The 18,296-nt window shown below is 36.3% G+C and overlaps 5 protein-coding genes and 1 non-coding gene across 7 annotated transcripts; 2 read left to right on the top strand and 4 right to left on the bottom strand.

Moving 5' to 3' along the window:
- Positions 1-650: 650 nt before the first annotated feature.
- On the bottom strand, positions 651-3,057 carry LOC130730919 (uncharacterized). 2 transcript variants are annotated; one of them, XM_057583067.1, is made up of 3 exons: positions 2,910-3,057; positions 2,729-2,786; positions 651-1,623 (listed from the first exon to the last, which is right to left on the bottom strand). In XM_057583067.1, exons 1-3 carry the CDS (start codon positions 2,910-2,912, stop codon positions 1,052-1,054), a joined length of 633 nt encoding a protein of 210 aa, XP_057439050.1. In that variant the 5' UTR covers positions 2,913-3,057; the 3' UTR covers positions 651-1,051. The 2 variants fall into 2 exon arrangements, with proteins under 2 accessions (XP_057439050.1, XP_057439049.1); XM_057583066.1 differs by lacking the exon at positions 2,910-3,057 and having other exon boundaries at positions 653-1,623; positions 2,729-2,903.
- An 858-nt stretch (positions 3,058-3,915) lies between these two features.
- LOC130730918 (peptide chain release factor PrfB2, chloroplastic-like) lies at positions 3,916-7,253 on the bottom strand. Its single transcript, XM_057583065.1, has 7 exons — positions 6,799-7,253; positions 6,393-6,605; positions 5,851-5,952; positions 5,498-5,635; positions 4,874-5,178; positions 4,648-4,801; positions 3,916-4,560 (listed from the first exon to the last, which is right to left on the bottom strand). The coding sequence occupies exons 1-7, from the start codon at positions 7,174-7,176 to the stop codon at positions 4,426-4,428; spliced, it is 1,425 nt and encodes a 474-aa protein (XP_057439048.1). The 5' UTR covers positions 7,177-7,253; the 3' UTR covers positions 3,916-4,425.
- A 1,250-nt stretch (positions 7,254-8,503) lies between these two features.
- On the top strand, positions 8,504-10,455 carry LOC130730917 (GTP-binding protein SAR1A-like). The gene is made up of 3 exons (XM_057583064.1): positions 8,504-8,719; positions 9,039-9,170; positions 9,991-10,455. The coding sequence occupies exons 1-3, from the start codon at positions 8,591-8,593 to the stop codon at positions 10,309-10,311; spliced, it is 582 nt and encodes a 193-aa protein (XP_057439047.1). The 5' UTR covers positions 8,504-8,590; the 3' UTR covers positions 10,312-10,455.
- A 315-nt stretch (positions 10,456-10,770) lies between these two features.
- On the bottom strand, positions 10,771-12,222 carry LOC130732710 (histone deacetylase 14, chloroplastic-like). The gene has a single exon (XM_057584705.1). The coding sequence runs from the start codon at positions 12,083-12,085 to the stop codon at positions 10,808-10,810; it is 1,278 nt and encodes a 425-aa protein (XP_057440688.1). The 5' UTR covers positions 12,086-12,222; the 3' UTR covers positions 10,771-10,807.
- A 1,781-nt stretch (positions 12,223-14,003) lies between these two features.
- LOC130730916 (uncharacterized) lies at positions 14,004-17,695 on the bottom strand. The gene is made up of 10 exons (XM_057583063.1): positions 17,440-17,695; positions 17,263-17,343; positions 17,144-17,174; positions 16,975-17,057; positions 16,753-16,785; positions 15,581-15,659; positions 15,430-15,482; positions 15,186-15,246; positions 14,681-14,760; positions 14,004-14,443 (listed from the first exon to the last, which is right to left on the bottom strand). The coding sequence occupies exons 1-10, from the start codon at positions 17,455-17,457 to the stop codon at positions 14,354-14,356; spliced, it is 609 nt and encodes a 202-aa protein (XP_057439046.1). The 5' UTR covers positions 17,458-17,695; the 3' UTR covers positions 14,004-14,353.
- TRNAP-CGG (transfer RNA proline (anticodon CGG)) lies at positions 17,667-17,738 on the top strand. The gene has a single exon. It is a non-coding gene; the product is annotated as a tRNA-Pro (tRNA).
- The last annotated feature ends 558 nt before the right edge of the window (positions 17,739-18,296 follow it).

Genomic DNA, 18,296 nt, shown 5'->3' with positions numbered 1-18,296 from the left:
AGCACATCCAAACTACATGCCAAATATTAGTAACATGTTGGGAGACCAACAAAGACCTAATCCTAAGTTAGATATGCATGGCCGATTATTACCGATGCGGGTTATATATGCCAACAACATGGCCACAGGAGAATTATCCATTAATTAAAATTTACATAACGCATGAGAGTTCGACCCTCAATCTAAGGGAATGTGATAGTTAAATTCAGAATATACAGCTAATTGTGCTAATTCAAGTTAGCTCTAACGATAATAATACTAACTTTAGGTTAATTATAAAATTGGTATATGTGTCTTTACCATCACTTCCATCAATTATGTTTCTATCACATCAATTATATTTCTCTCTTCTCTTCCTTTCTCACACAAGATGTCTACATTCCTTGATGGTGTGTCAAAACATTTTTTTTCCCAATTTTTTTATGGACGCTTACATTAAAACAGAAAAGGAGAAGAAATCAGTAAAGGAGAAAGCCGTTTTATACACAAAACTAGAGCAGACACATTGAAGAACATTTAATTCCAGTTAAAATGTAAGAAAGTAGCAATAATAAAAGCTTTGAAATTTTATCCCAGTTCAAAATCTTTATTTGCTTGGTACAGTTATGGATCTAGAAATTTTGAGTTGTGGGAGCAATATACACACATACATATAAATAAGCAATGGGGGCAAATTATACATGTAGTAGTAGGAAAATAAAAATTTTGTAAAGCAAATATTACAAAGAACATATACTTTTAAGGAAACATAAAAAAATTTGTGGGGGAAAATGCCTCAATAAGCTATAAGGTCTATCCGCCCCGGCTTGATATCCCTGATAGAATGTAGATTTATAATTTATAAAGAATCTTTACAATTACTGTCCTAAACAGGACTTTTGTGGAAAATAGGAGTTTCTAGTACTTGTTTCATATATTTCTTCTTGCATTTTTTAAATTCGTTTGAAAACTATATGAAGCCAAATCATGGTGGATAAAAAAAACATCTCGTGACTTTTGCTAACGAGTTTCCAAACATGCACTTCATGCCTCATGGTGAGCTTAATTAAGTTTATTGAACTTCACTTCCATCACTTTGAACAAAATGCAACAAGAAATGCACTCCATTAGCCACATCATATAGCATTAGCCCTATTCTACCTCCAACCCAACTTCCCAATTGACTTCCAACAAGATAACCAAACCTCCCAAGCCTTTGCTCTCCAAAGAAGCCTCCACCATAAGTACCAAACAAAGTACCAGTTCCCCTGAGGAACCCCTCAGTGTAGGTACCACCATAGTAAACAGCTTCAAAGAAGTCCCATCCTGAAGAGGTGATGGGACCAACAATGCGCTTCGCCTTGCGCGAAGCCAATTTCGCTGCCTTTGCACCTTCTTTCTGAGCACGTTTTTCTGAATCAGCTGGTGACATCCCCTGCGACGCGGCATCAGCGAGGGCAGATTGGATTGCGGCATGCCTTGCTCCTTCAACATGAGCAGCTCTGATATTGTTGATGTAGAGCTTCACACCTTCCTTGACACCACATGCTAAAGTTCCTGAACCCATGTCAAAGCAATTTAAGACTGTGAACTTTCCACTTTGGGATGACCCCTTCTCCCCAACAAGGTGCCTGCATTTTTCAGCTGAAAGGAGTAACCATGGTGTGAGCATAAAGGAACATTTTTAATTGGAAGGCTTCCACAGTCAAAGATGAAAAAACAAGGCTAGTTAAACAACTAGACTTACATTTGCTGGATAAAACAGAATTTATGTTATTACTAATGGTCATATTATAATAAAACATATACACAAAATTCACTCAACAATCCATAGAATCCATTCTAAAAGGAAAATGCTACTCGTGCACAAATTAATTGAGAGGGAAAGGAAGAGAAGATAGAGAAGTTATAGATATGATATATGATGTGATGCGATACGAAGAAAAAGATAGGAATGAAAATGGAATGTACGTAGATGTCATTATTGTTGAAGTGTTTAAAAATCACAATTACTTTAGAAAGAAAGAATCATCCGCTTAGTGCACAATGGATTTGAAATCTCCTAGCTATACTATTAAATTTCCAAATTCTACACTGAGCAATCCTCTTATGGATGCACCTAAGAGTGGTAGTTACTAGTTAAGATGGGGGACCAATACCATCATGATTATGATACAGTTCCAGAATGATGACAAAACAGGTTAGTGCATGTCTGGACATCCTTCCACAATTGATTATGTTGGCAAAATCTAGATATAAGCTTATGTGAGTAGGTTCTATATATGTGCCAGAATTGGTTCTGATGAAATAAAAGCTGTGACTCAAAACATGTTATTAAACAAAGAACTATCATAAATAATTTAGGCAGAGAATCGATTATTCTAATATTCACCCAGCAAAGTTTTGCAATTCAAGATTTCTACAAATTATAAGAGGAACCTGATTAGGCAAAATCCCCCTAATTAATGACACTGCTGTCTACTTGATCCAGAAACGCTCACCAAATGTAATAAAAGATGAGAAAGCAACCAACCATGGTAGTAGAAAAGGCAGAGTTAATGTAAAAGCTTCATTATGTCAATATGATAGTGAAAGTGTGAAACAAAAGATGACGCGGTGTCCGCAATTTATGAATCTCGATGAAGTCTATAATTACATAACATCAATACTAAATGCACTAAATTATAATGAAATTAAATTATAACCGCATTAATAGAATATATTGAATAGGCATTGATAAGTAAAGTACCTGTGATGCTAAGAACAATGACGGCAGCAACAGATACCAGAAACTGAACCCTCTTCTTCTGGAAATCCATGGCATGGAAGTATCAGTTAAACAGAACCTAACCCAATTATAAGATACAAATCATAAAAATGAATAAATAAAGGAATCCTGGGATGCTTCAAAGAGAGGGAAGAATCGTAACCATAGATTCTTAGTTTCAGGTTCATGCTACCAGTACCACGTATAACTTTATCAGCAAATGAGAGAGAAAACCGCCGGTAAAATGCATCACGTTGAACTTGGGCTTCCATAATGGCCCAACGGACATTGGGACACAAAGATATTGGGAGTTCTTCACAAGTTTTGTTTTGTCCAAAGTTCTTCACAAGTTCAGTTACATCTTCATTTATTTTTAGCTTGCTACAAAATCTTAAGACTATTTTGGCATTGCAAGGTTTCACTCTTATGGATTGACCAAAAAAAAAAAGGTTTCACTCTTATGGCTCATTTTAGTTTATTAATGTCATACAATAGTAATTATGGCATTCATTGTGTTTCTGAATTCAGGTAAAATGATTGTTTTAACATTTTTGTTGCTAGATCACATGTATGGAGGGCGAGCCTCATGTGACTTTGCCGTCACAGCCTCATGTGACTTTGCCGTCACATGTTCGACTAATGGAATCAACATTTTGCAAAACTACAAGGTAGACCTGTTTGCATTAGATGGACAAAGTGGTAAGGTAGGGATGCCCCTCCCTAGATCTTGCGCATAGCTAGAGTTTTATAGAACCAAGTTTGCCCCCTTTCTTTTAGATCACATATATCATTTGAGCCGAGAAAATGCTCCATCAAGAACCAATATAGAAAATAAAACTCTCATATCAAGTACTTACAAAAGACTATGCTAAAAAAATCCAACCCAACTGCATCCGGAACACTTGAACCAAGACCTCAATTAAGCTGAATGAACCCCACCAGCTGATCCAAGACCAAGAGCCTAGTGGTACTTACAATGATTGTTTAGGATTGCACTTCCCGTGGCTATGGTTAGAGGATGCTAACAAATCTATTTATGCTAAGGAGCTTGAATTCATTTAAAATATTAAAATAAACAAATTAAAGTTACATCTTTTTTTATGTGAATCAAGGGTGTCTCAGCCTATAGCTATAGACTAATCCATTTTAAGACGTAGGAATCACCAAAGTGAGCTTTACAAAAGGAGAATCTTGAAATATATAAGAGTCGTGTTCTAAAATAAATTACAAAAATTTATCCACGGCTCATAATTCATTGAGCAGGATTTGCAGGCCATCCACAGTTATTGTTTCCATCTTTTTATCTGAGGAGAAAAAGAAAGATCCAAATATCATATAACTTCTACTGGAGTTACATGTTTAAATAAAAGAATCTTAATGAACTTGTTCTGACAGCACATGGGTCATTGAGAAGTTATTCCGACAGCGCAAGCCAACTATAGTCAAGCTTTTGAGCTTCATGCTTCCATATTCAATTGCATATTATTCATTTATATATTACCAGAAAAACACCAAGGGGGAGCAAGTAGTATGCTTTGTTGGACTCTGATAGACTTGATGAGGAATGATAGCAACTGAAGAGCATTTTACTTCATCCCTACATGCAGCAAATGCCAGAGTATGCCCCTTTTAGCACTAAAGCATGCAATCTGCCACCATCATCTTGGAATTTGATTGATTTAAGCATCGCCTTCATTTTTATCCAAAGAAGCTGATAAATAGCTCAATATGAAACCGTCTAGATCTCCCTCAAGAACAGAGTCGGGATCTGAAACCTCATAGTTAGTTCTAAGATCTTTCACCATTTGGTAAGGCTGCATCATAGATAAAAATACTAATTAAATGCTCAGATCATCAAAACTTATAAGGAAAAGAGGGGGAAAATATAATCTCAAACCTACATGAAGCACATAACTACGTATCTGACTGCCCCAAGTTATGTCAGTGAGAGATTGTGTATGCTGTGCATTCATCTGTGTCTGACGTGCCATCTCAAGTTGGTCTAATCTTGACTGAAGCACAGCCATTGCCGAAGCCTTATTCTGATGTTGTGATCTGCTTCCAAATCATAGCCAAACTTAAGAACACAACATAGTCAATGCATGGATATATACACATATTTCATACCTTTCGTTCTGACAAGTTGCAGTAACACCTGTAGGAATATGAACTATTCTAACAGCACTCTCAGTTGTATTCACATGCTGGCCACCAGCACCACCAGCACGAAATCGTTCAACTCGGAGATCAGATTCATTAATTTGTACACGTGTAGATCCATCGCCAAGGATTGGAATCACTGCTACAGCAGCAAATGAAGTGTGTCGGCGTTTAGCACTGTCAAAAGGCGATATGCGTACAAGCCTGTGCACTCCTACTTCTGCTTTGGCATACCCAAATGCGAACTCACCGTCTACTTTGATTGTAGCTCGCTGAAAAAAGAAATTGATCTATATTCAGACTCTAGCAGTTCCTCATGATATAAAATACGATATATGGGAATGAGTGAGTGTAGCACGATGGAAATATGTCAAACTTGAGGCCCCACTCAAATAGAAATGAAATTTCCATGTATACTAATCTTCCTTCAAGCTTAAATGCAAGTTAGGCAACTTTGAACTTGAAATTAAGAAACCATAGTTACATAAGAGGGAGATAATTGTAGGTCATGAATCCAAGCGTGCAATAGCTAAGTGAAAAAATATTAAAAATACTTTCAAATAACTCATGGAGAATGGTAAGAAGAAGAACCTTGATTCCTGCAATCTCACCAGGCATTTCATCCACTACAGTCACTTTATATCCACGTCGCTGGGCCCATGACTTATACATCTGCATGACCATTGCAGCCCAGTCCATGCTCTCAGTACCCCCAGCCCCACCCTGTACCTATATTGAATTATAAAACAAGCAACATCAATAGGCACATACATACATACATAGCCACAAACATGTTCACTGTTCTACTAATGCTAGACAGGGGAAAAAGAAAAGTTGCAAGATATTCTTTATTCACTATTCTTAGACCTAGAAGTGTATGAGGATACTTTTCAAGAAAAATACCAATGGAATATCAGCAACTTCTAAATATCTATGAAAACAACCTCTATGTAGCAAGAACAAGAATCATGCTCCCCTGCCAACAATGCCTCTAACTCCTTTTCTTTTGCATTCCTTCTCATATCAAGCAATGCTTTCAATGATTCCTGAAAAGGAAGACAGTCTCTGCATGAATATAAGTTGGCATCTTATAATTATAAATGATCTATCTAACACCACAAAACTTAAAAGAGAAGAAACTAAAATAAAGCATGCTTTAGGCATTTAAGCAGGTCTACCTCACAAAATTTTGAAATTTGAGCTATCTATCATCTAACGTATTGATATAATGTTAAATATTCCATCGTCTTTCTTAAACTTTCTTACTTTTGATAACAAATTACCATGTCTTCACCCACTTGATTGTTCAGTTATATTGTTCTCCATTTTTCCACCAAAATTTGTATGCCGCATTAGGCTGAGATGAGTTAGATCATTAATTAAACAGGGATATGAGTTAAACTATTAGGCAGCACACACTTCTCCACTACAGTCAAAAAAACAGACTTGAATACATGCCTAAGTGATGGATGAAGGAAGTCCCCACCGATTCCAATTCTGCATCATTCTCATCACGAGCAAGCTTTATCATCTCAATATGCTCAAGCAACTCTCGCTCCAATGCATTTACCTCTTTCATTTTCCCAAGGAGCGAACCGTGCTCACGGCTAATTTTGCCAGCATGCACAGGATCATCCCAAAGGTCTGGCTTGTTCAGCTGGGCTGATAACATTTCCAACCTAACCTTCAATTTTGTCCACTGCCACCAAAAGACATATAATCAAGTTCCATGAAACAGACAATACAAACAAAAATTGGAACTAGGAAACAATCATCAACACAGATAGCAATTCAAAAACTAGGGCTAAACAAATCATCAACACATGCTTAATTAAGAAGAAACTGAAAAAAAGAGAAAAAAAAACTACCCTGAGAATGAACCTTTTTGTTACCTGTAAGCGGCGTTTGATCAAGTGAATGGACTGAGCTAAGGCGGCGGCGTGACTCCTCCAATCGCCGTCGTTCTCGTCCAGAATGGTCCAATTGTTGGAGAGAATTCCATCGACCGTGAGCCCATCAGAGGTTGAGTAGTGTTCTGTGGTGGCGGGTTGAGAAGCCCAATAGCGAACTAGTGATGGAAACTGAGGAACTTGGCGAGACCCATTTGAATTGAAGCAGTGACTGGTATGGTGGTGGGGGAGGGAATGTGATAGGTGGCGATACCAGAACCAGGTTGATGAAGCGAGAGCGTGATGCGAGTCTCCGACGAGTTTGGAATGAAACAAGGAGGAGACAGTGATCCTAAGCGATCTTCGTAGTAAAGAGGACATGCTGAAGACGAACAAGATTCTCAGGGTTGATTGAACTGAAGAAGAAGAAGAAGATGCTTATTGCTTCTGGTATTTTTTTTTTGCTTGTGCCACCACTGCAAATTGAAGTGTCCAATGGGCCTGGTGCGTTTTATCTATTGATAATCTATGGGCCCAAGTTGGCGCTCCATGCATGTCATGTAAGCGCATAAGCCCAAAAGAACCAAATATTGATCTCCTTCACTAGGGAGGCCCCTCTCCTAGTTGTTTAGGTGATTTATTATCCAAATAAGCTGGTTTTGTTTTTGTGTTTGCCTCCACCTTCCTCCGCCTCGCCTTGCAGCGAGACCTCCTACAATGTCTTCAGTTAGCGTCCAATTTTTTGGCTCAATCGACCATTCTCTTCCATCCTATGGTTCTATGGGCTTCTCGCTCTCCAAATCCAGCCTCAGCCACGACCACCCACCTCCTCCGATAGTCTTGATGCTATCTTTTCTTGCCATCTTGCCCGCCACTTTACCTTCAGGTTGCACCTCAATCTCATATGCCTTCATCTGTCGTCATTGCTGCTTCCACCTTCTTTGATAACATCTGATGTTGTTTTGTTTAGGATCTTCAAAAGTACTCCTCTACTCTCTTATTTTCATTTAAGCTAGATTGGCCCCTATGTTGATCAAGCTCAAGTCTCATTTTTTGCTACCTTAATAATCACATTGTAAGTAACTCTCGTAGAGCCAGATGAGTTATTATTAAGAGAGCGCGGTTAAAAATGATAAATCTTCTCATCTTAGAAGCCTTTTAGATTTTCTATAAATTTGGGGGGAAGCTTTTTACATCTTGTTTTTATGTTGGTTGTATATGTTGGGTTGGTGGGCCAACATCTTGCCTATTGGATAGTGTTCAAAATGGGGCGTTGACTGTTATGCTATAAGGAAATAACGCTGCACACTCACTAACACCAATTGGTTTTGGTGTAGTGATAAGCGCGTAATCCAATAAAGTAGTATCAGAGCAGATTCCGTGCTGCTTATTCAATATGCGTTTGAAACAAGGCGTTGACTCTTACGCTATAAGAAAATAACGTTGCACCCTCACTATCACTTGTTGGTTTTGGTGTAGTGGTCGTAATGTGGATGCTTGCTCTTTATTTTTTGAATGTATTTGTGCATTGTTGTTTCTTAAGAGTTATTCTTTATTTTGGAGTAGTAATCTTTGTTTGGCAAACCTTTGGATTTACTACATGACTAAAAAAAACAGGTGACCAATTGTCCAAAAAAAACCGGGTGGGCCAGTGACCAGTCAGTCTTGGACGCATATGAATTGTTGCAAATGGGAATTTTGGGGTTAGGTCATTCATTCATTCTATTTCTAGTTGAAAAGCTTCGAATTTTGTTTCAGCGCACAGAGATTGAATTGAATTGTGTGAAGAAAGACGATGTTTTTGGTGGATTGGTTTTATGGGGTTTTAGCATCGCTCGGGCTATGGCAGAAGGAAGCCAAGATCTTATTCTTAGGACTCGATAACGCTGGCAAAACCACCTTGCTTCATATGCTCAAAGATGAGGTTTCAATTTCATCCAATTTTGAGATTCAATTTTGTTCGTTCGTTAGTAATGGCCGATCGCTACCCTATCTGAATGCTATTGCTGACAAAATTACCATATTGTTACTTACTCTGAATTAGGTGTACTCTTGGCTGAGACCAAAATTTCCATTTTCCTTCAATTAGCTTTTTCTTACTCACTTTTAATTGGAAGCTAAACATATATAGAGCAATCATGTGCTTCTCGGGTTTATAGATTCCTGAAATTACCATATCTCATATGTTACTGTGTCTTGGTGTGAGTTTATTATTGTTATTATGATGAGAATTGGTTTTGCAGAGACTAGTCCAGCATCAGCCAACACAGTATCCCACATCAGAGGAGTTGAGTATTGGGAAGATCAAGTTCAAGGCCTTTGATCTTGGGGGTCATCAAATTGCTCGTAGAGTCTGGAAAGATTACTATGCCCAGGTCCATTTCTTAGTCTCTACATGCTTTTGCGGCCAGAAAGACGGATTATCTTAATCATGCATTTTGTGAAAACATATGATTAGATGCCACTAGGCTTCCCTGGATATGTTAAGATTCAGTCTGGCCTTTTTCATGTGATGTTTTTTAAGGGGTGTTGACATGCTAATGTGTCTTGATCAGTCAATAATTGCAGATATAGAGCTGCATAAGAGGTTTCACTTAGGATCTTTGAAGTAGTTCTAGCTGTTAGCTAGGATAATATTTTCTTCTCATGCTCTTACTAGAATTGGCATTTAAGTTTTTAAAAAGTGAAAAGTACTCTCTTGTCGCAGAATGTTCTAAAACACCAACTTTTAACTAATAGCATGCTTTGATCACAACGTCTCTTTTTTTTTTTGAATCAATTCTGACACCTAGAAGCTACTCACAGATTGTTATTCACATAATTTATTTTGGCTTTGGAATAAACTATAGAAGGATTTCCGAACATGCTTGTAATATGAGTACAACAAAACTAAAGATCTTATGCCTGTATGTTTAATTTAAAAAAAACCCATCATCTATCTCGTTCATTGGGGGCAGAGTCATGCTGAATCGGTCATAGCTTGCTGATGCTTAGTTTTCTGTTTTCACGTTACAGGGTTCCCTTATAGTATGTTATCAGACATATCTTCCTCTGAAGCAATTTATGATTTATTAACACGTTCAATATTTTAACTTGGAAATATTTTTTCTTGCTAAAGATCTATTATTTGGTTCTGCTTGTTATTTGTTTATTCGTTTTATGATTATGAACACGCTGCATCCTTCTTGGATACAGGTAGATGCAGTGGTCTACTTAGTTGATGCTTACGACAAAGAAAGATTTGCCGAGTCGAAAAAGGAGCTGGATGCTCTGCTCTCTGATGAATCCTTGGCCAGTGTCCCCTTCCTTGTCCTTGGAAACAAAATAGATATTCCATATGCTGCCTCAGAAGAAGAGCTGCGTTACCATTTGGGCCTGGCCAACTTCACCACAGGCAAGGGTAAGGTGAATTTGTCAGACACGAGTGTCCGTCCCATGGAAGTGTTCATGTGCAGTATTGTGAAGAAAATGGGTTACGGGGAAGGTTTCAAATGGGTTTCTCAGTACATCAAATAATCTTATTGTAGTAAGAGATGGCTTGGTATCTCATTTCTTGAAGTTCGTTGTTTCTCTAGTTATGAATTGGAGGTGTTGTTGGTACGAAATTGCAGCATATTTTAAATTTTAATTTATAAAACTTGACTGGGAACTTCCTCCTTCTCTGCCCCTCTTACTTACTCTTCATGTGTTGCTAGCATTTTTCTCAATTGATTTGTTGTTATCGATGATTTTTTATCTGCCAAAAGCCATTGAGCGTGATGCAAGCTGAACCTTTTTCAGCATCCACGCGTGTGAAAAGAAACACTACTTTTCCTTGATTAAGTGTTGATTTCGGATTTGTGACAAATTATAAAACCATGAAGAACTTATTGCATAGAATATGTTAAAGCTATTGTTTAAATAGTGGAATGGTCAATTTAATTAATTAAACAGGCATTATTCTAATCATCTCAGAAGATTTCAATCCTAATAGAAAATAAAACAATATAATGCTAATAGATATTTTTCAAAATCACAGGGAATGAATATGTTTAATCCTCTGAATTGCTTCCTTAACCTGAGCTTTTGGCTCTTCACACAAAACATTGGGGTCATCGAACTCAGATGCCAAGCTTGGATCCCCAATGAGAGCATGGAATGTGTCAGCCACTGAAAGTGCAAGAGACTCAAGATTATATCCTCCTTCCAAGAAAAACACACATCGCCCCCCACATAAATCCCTTGCTAATTCTTTGATACCAGATGCAAGCATGTAATATGTACCAGTTGTAAATTGAAGTTGTGCCAGTGGAATCAACACATGACCATCATACCCAGCAGAAACAAGAATGATGTCTGGCTTAAACCTTTGAGCACATGGCACAACAACTTCATCAAACACAGCTCTAACAGCAGCATCACCTGACCCTGCTGGGAGAGGCAGATTCAGCGTGGCTCCTTCACCAGCACCGGCTCCTGCCTCATTGAATTTACCGGTACCCGGATAGCTTCCATCTTGATGGAAAGATAGGAAAAATACATCTGGATCATCATAGAAAGCGTCATTCGTTCCATTCCCATGGTGAGCATCAAAATCAATTATAAAAACTCGCTTTAGTCCATGAACACGCTGAGCATAACGTGCTGCAATCGCAACATTACCAAAAACGCAGAAGCCCATCGGTTTATGCTGAACAGCATGGTGTCCTGGTGGTCTTATCAAAGCAAAACCAACAGGTGGATCTTTGTTTATCTTTGAAGCTGCAACCACTGAATCAAGTAAGGCTAATCCAGCACCAGCTGCAACCATTGAATCCTGAAAGGTTGTTTCAGTAGCATATGTTGGTCCACCGCCAATATTAAAAACTACGTCCTTTTTCATAGTTGAATCCAAAAACTCAAGCAAAGAAACATAGTCTCTTTCATGGACACTTGCAATGTCATCGACCGAGGCGGGGTTGAAATCTTTGATTTCAATTATCTCTCCAGAGTCGCGAAATTCTGGAGTTAGCTCCAATTGTTCTAGAGCAAGCACAATTGAAGGAACTCGAAAGTGCGACTCTGGATGAGATTTCTTATTGTGGCCCATGGATGGAGCAACTGAATATATCAATTTTGCATTATTCAGTTGGTCAATATAAGGCTGAGAAGAAGAGTTCCTTATTGTAACTCTCTGATTCTTGGAGCGAGAGAATACATTACCATTGAAGAGTCTCGTGTTGCTGCTTACAGAATGATGACCTGCAGGGAGAAATAACACGTTCCCAGTCGCAGAAGAAAGAGAACAATGAAGGTTGTTGAGGACTACCATGTTGCTTGCAGTTTCTGGTTATCACAAACTTTTGCTTTCTTTTTCTTTGAACCCTGAAAAGTTAAAACCCGTTTGTGATTGTGTTTATATAACACGTTCCAGGGGTAAAGGAACACAAATAAACAGGCTACGCTTGATTGGACCAACACCTTTTAAAAGAAAAGAAAACTATCAAAAAAATACTAGTTAAAAAATCACTTTTTTTTTAAAAGATACTGCACACGTTTGTGATTTTTTGTTTCTTAAACAATCACTTATATTTTAAAAAATTAATATCTTATGTATACTTTTATATGTTTTTTTTTATTGTTTTTGAAAAACTTACTTTAAAAAAAAAAAGCAAAAAACTATTTTTTTTTCTTTAAGATATTTTGAATATAGCTTCTGAAATAATTAATCAATTATATAGTTGATGAGAGAAAAAATCAAAACCCTAATTACATGGTAACGGTTAGAATATGAAAATATATCTTATGATATTGTTATAATATCTTAGAGAATCTTATGTTATTAGATTATTTCCTAAATTAATTTTTTTCTTATTTTAATTAGGATATGAAGATATATTTATAATATTGTTATAATTTCTTAGAGAATCTTATCTAATTTTAAATAATTTAGATTATTTCCTAAATTAATTTATTTCCTTGTTTAATTAGGATCGTGAGTCCACATATTACTATAAATACGAATAAATACTTTATCTTTTAATTAACCAACCATATCACAAAACATTACGTTCTATTTTTTTGTTTGCTTAAAAAAGAAGTTAGATTTTTTTAATTTATCACTAAACATTAGTTATTATTATTAGAATAACTAATAATAGAATAAATAGTAATAGCACCATACGTATCTCAACCATATCATTTTTTTAACTTGTTTTTCATTAGTTATTATTAGAATAAATAATAATAGCACCATACGTATCTTAAGAAGGGGATGTAGCTCAGATGGTAGAGCGCTCGCTTAGCATGCGAGAGGTACGGGTATCGATACCCCGCATCTCCATTTTTCTTCCCTTTTTTTCCATTTTTCTTCATCTCAACTAACAGTTACTCTCCGCTCAACTATGGCTCCAATTCTTATGATATAAGCTTGTCTTTTTCACCAACCAACCCACTGTCTTTCTCATCTCCTACCATTACTTTGCCAATTGCCCTGTTTAATTTGCTAGACTCACCAATTTGCAATATAGAAAATGGTCTCTCCAGTCTGAGTTGTGATATACTCACACCTCCCTTTCTCTTACATATCATTTCCACCCTATTTTCTTCCTTTCTCTCTCTGCATTTTCTGTCACATCACCTATCATATCACTCATTTACCTCTCTTTTCTTCATAATTTGATGAGGTGGAGGTGGAATTGGTTTGTGAAAATATTTTTACTCGAAATTTTACTCGGGACCTTTAAATGGATTAATAGTTTAGGATGTCAGCATAGATCATCAAACAAAACATCACTCGCTAGTCCCCACCACCTTCTCAAACACAGAAGATTTCAATTTTCATGCATGAGCATGTTTGAGTTGAGATCAATTTCAGTTTACAATTTCAGATTCTAGTAATAAATGCAGCGTTTTATTGATCTACTCTGAATAGGGATCCTGTTCTATTTCAGTTCTATTTCAATATCAGCATATCAGAGAATAGGGATCCTGGCTGGCAACATTGTTCATCATGAATTAATCATATATAGTAGTTAAATGATCACGCAGAAGGAAGCCTGTTGTAGTCATCATCCTCAATTAAAGAGTATGCTTCTTAGTACGAATGATTCAGTACAAGAAACATAGGAGTAGTCTTGTTCTGTTGTTTCAGGCAGCTGAAAACTATCTCAATATAATTTTGCCTTTTAAATATGTATTTATCTTTTAAAAAAATCAGAATGTTGCCTTTACTGGTCGTGACTTTCATATCGTACCAAATAGAACTACTCTCAATTAAAATATAGCTTAACACTATAGAATTACATCCACTGCTCATAACCATGGATTTCTATGAGCTAGGGAGTTGTCCTCCACCACCATATAATATTAGTAAAGAATACAAGAATCAAAGCTCATATGATACATCAGGACATCAGGTTAGCTATCAGAACAAATGTACAAGTAAACGAAACAAATGTTTGAGCCCCACTGTTACTTTTCACCATAGATTCATGTTTAAGCCAACCCAGAATCAGGTACTAAGTAACCAAATTCAGCTTAAAATTGCAGAATAGTTACTCGAAATTTCACATACAGCCATCCCACATGTAGAATGTAATCATTTCTTATTAGATGACCGAAAACCACCGAATCCCATCAGGGCAGCAACGTCAGCATCAGTTTCAGGTTCTTCCACAGCCTTCTCCTTCTGAATCAAAAATTTAACAGTACTTTATTACTACTTTGTACAAGAAATAAAGACAATATTTACTAAGTAAAGTAACATGAACATTATTTTGACAAAGATGGATGCAATTATTAAGTATTAACAGTTAAAATGAGGTTAAAAATAACTTTTTTAATGGCAATATGAAAGTACAAAAATTAAACAGAAATGGGAGGAAGGAGACAAAAAAAGTCTTGAGCAACTATCCACAATCCTGACCTTTTCTTTTTTCTTTTCCCGACGAAGTCGCTTTCGTTCTTCCTCCTCTTGTTGCTGTTTTAAAATGCGTTCGTCAAGATCTGTGAAGAAGTACAGAGTTAATTCCACATTCAAGGACCAAGACCATGTTAAACAGTGGCTGGCTTTAGTGTGGATTGGTGTTAGTGTGCGTGATTGGGGGAAGGGGGGACAGCCAAAATTTGAAAATTCCACATGAATGGTCGAAAACTTTTAAAAACTGCGTATCACTCCTTAAATATATTGGAAATATCATATAACCTGAAAATCTTTAAAGGTTTCACATGAGTATTTAAGAAACTAAACTCATTAAAATATTACCAAGTTGACATATGGCTCCCCAAAAAATTTAGTTCAAGATCCATCAGCGATCTTAAATGAAAGAACAGTTGATCTTCTATAATTCCAGGCAAAGAAAGGGAAAAACACAATATACAAACTAGTTGAATGGTTCTAATCTTAAGAAATAAAAAAGCCATGGCTTTACCTTGCTCTGTGAAGCTGCCAAGAGTTTTACGTTTCTTCAGAACTTCAAACCGATCCTGAACCTGTGTTTCATTAAAAGATTGACTAGGGTCAGGCAGACACACATATACAACTACAGAAACTATATGACACATAAAGAAAAACATGTGTGCATGCATGTGGAAAAAATACATAATTCATGCAATGTCAAAGGTACTTATATTGTCATTTGAGCTATAGGTATTAGAAAGTTATTCATGATGTACCTGTTGGAGAGAAGCACGTTCGACTCGCATAGACATGCCCAAGGCTCTTTGGTCTGAGAGGCAATGCAAGAGTAACCATGAGTTAAGTGAAGGAAATTAAAGCAAGATATACACAGAAAATCAAAAGAGACAAGAGTAAAAGAGTACATACGTTTCTTTCCATTAATATGATCCAGATAGTTTGCAGAGTCCTTTACAACACACTCGCAAACAGAGCAGTAGTATCCAGCCTGCAATATTAATTTAAAATGTAAAAAAAACAAAAGATTAGATAACAAAAACACGTCCAAGTATACTTTGGTTTGGAAGTAATTGAATGAATTATTTCTATAAAATAGTGTCAGTTGATAAAAGTTACTTTGTAAACAAAGAAAAAGAAAGTTAAATTATTTGCTTGGATTTGTTACTCAATTCCATTTCCTAATTTAATAATAAAAAAGGGTGGGGATATAGATCGAATATGACTTGGATATCAGAAGATACAAAATATGTGGCAGTCAGAAGAAACAAGGCAATGAAAGGTTCTACTCATCGTACTCCGTAGCGCATAATAACATACCAACAAGGCTGAAAAGTTCAATATGCAAGAGGAAACAAGGATGCTAGTTTCATTTTCAAGGCCACTACCTTCTCCATCTTATTTTATGTGTCATGATTCATGTGTAGTTTCAGATGATATTACACACTAGGATCAGATTTTATCATATTAATAAGCCCAGTTGGGGTTCCAAAAGGCCTAAACTAAATAAAGCCATATTCTTACTGAACCAGGGAACTAAATTCAAAACATGCACCAAAAGGTAGTTTCACGTGTCATAGAAATAAGAGTGGAGAATGTCAATGGAATTGAAAATGCAATACATTTCAAACAGAGGTACAAAAGACTTATAAAATGCCAGACTTTATTTAGGAGATTTCGGTAACAACGTGGATTGGATCTCTTCGCAATTAACATGATTTTATAGCAAGAATTGATAAATTGGTACAAAAATACATGTCAATACTCAAAATTAAACAAGATTAGCCATGAACAAAACTGACATCAGATTAACTGCAGAGACATCAATTTGGGTTCCAAATGAATTTGGTAAACTTTGGAATTCAATGAAAGAAGTTCCCCTATGTGTAACCAACAAAGTATACTGCTAGTGCTCAGCATAAACATTTAAATCACCCGTGACACGTCCCCAGGAGAAAGAAATAGATGTTGAAGACAGAAACTTAAATTTCGACAAACAGTCAACATGAGAAAAGAACATCTTTTTTCAAATTTAAAAGTACTGGAATGATAAATAGAAATCTAAAACAAAGGAAAATAGATACCTGCTGACTTAGTGGTGCAACCGGTGTAACAACCTGCAAAAGATTACCTGTCATCAGTACAAAGCAACATCATATGATACAACAAAAATTTGCTACCAGTAGATGAACCCTCATGTCCTACAAACATAGATTGCTACAAACTTTTTCACAAGTTTTCTTATAGATACTTGGCATTCACTTATAACTAGCTAGAGCATTGACATTGGTTCCGCAGAAACATACCTGAGTCTTGCCCAATCGGGATTCGAGGTCTACTTCAAAATCTCTATGCTTCAAGGGCTTCCTCTGCACTGGAGGACCTTTAGCTGAAACCAGAAAGATGATGTTATTCACTATTCAATTGCAATGTTAAGTGCAAATCGAAGCATGTATAGTAATGTAAAAGACTTACATTTAGGTTTTGCTCTACCACCCTCTTCCTCCTGTTCGCACAATTGAAAACCCTAATCAATCAAAAACTCGAAAAAGCATAAATCAACATCAAAGGAACACCAATAAGCGATAACTGACCTCTCTCTCACGCTCGCGAGCTCGTTCGAGATACTCTTCTCGATCAAATTTCCTTCTGAAAGTATTGTCAACCCCAGCGGCCTGATTCAAGCGATTCAAATTGGTAATCAGAAGAAGAACAAGATGATGAGGGAAAGAAAAATTGACAAGAATTTGGGGATTAAATTCTGCACTTACATTGTTGCTGTTAGACATTGACGCGATTGAAGAAATAAACTTTAGAGAAACCCTAGTCTTGAACGATGATGGCTTGATAATCGATGGGACGAAGGAGAAGAGAGAAAAGTTAGGTTGAATCAGGAGTATTATGTTGAAGAAACCCTAGTCTTGAACTTCGAGAATGGAAGAACAGAGGGGATAAAGCTAGTTTCTAATTAGAAATTTGCGAAATTGAGAAACAAGTTGGGTGTTTGGTCTAGTGGTATGATTCTCGCTTCGGGTGCGAGAGGTCGTGAGTTCGATTCTCGCAACACCCCTTATTATTATATATATTTTTTGAGGATTAAATGTCCAATAATTATTTGTCCACACCGAAAAAGTAAGAGAGAGAAAGTATAAGATGTGATAGATGATAAGAGGAGAGAGATAGAAATAAAAATAGATGAAAATGAAGTGTATAAATAAGGAGGTGTGTATATATCATTACTCTTAAACGTCTTGTGTCTGTTTCTCTAGTTCTCGCCTTTTTTTTAACCTTGTCATTCAAAAAAGATATAATAATAATAATAATAATAATAAAGAGTTTAATAATCACAGATAGAGTATATATAAAAAAAATCTTTTTTTTTGGAAACTGAATATATTGAACTATCAATCCCATAATCTTTTTAACTTTTTTTCTCTTTCTTTCAATTCATGAGTTGATGGGTGCGAGCAAGCAACTGGGGCTCATAATAAAATTGAAGAGTACATATAATGCAAAGAAATGCCTAAGTGAATAAAATCTACATAATCTATATATATATATATAAAGCTCACTTGAGGTATAAGTATTAAATGCATTAAATAATGAAGTTAAATAAATTTTTATTCAA

Source organism: Lotus japonicus, chromosome 1 (genome assembly GCF_012489685.1).
Source record: "Lotus japonicus ecotype B-129 chromosome 1, LjGifu_v1.2".
Classification (NCBI taxonomy): Eukaryota; Viridiplantae; Streptophyta; class Magnoliopsida; order Fabales; family Fabaceae; genus Lotus; species Lotus japonicus.
Note: the sequence above shows the minus strand (reverse complement) of the source record. Positions and strands in the feature narration are given on the sequence as shown.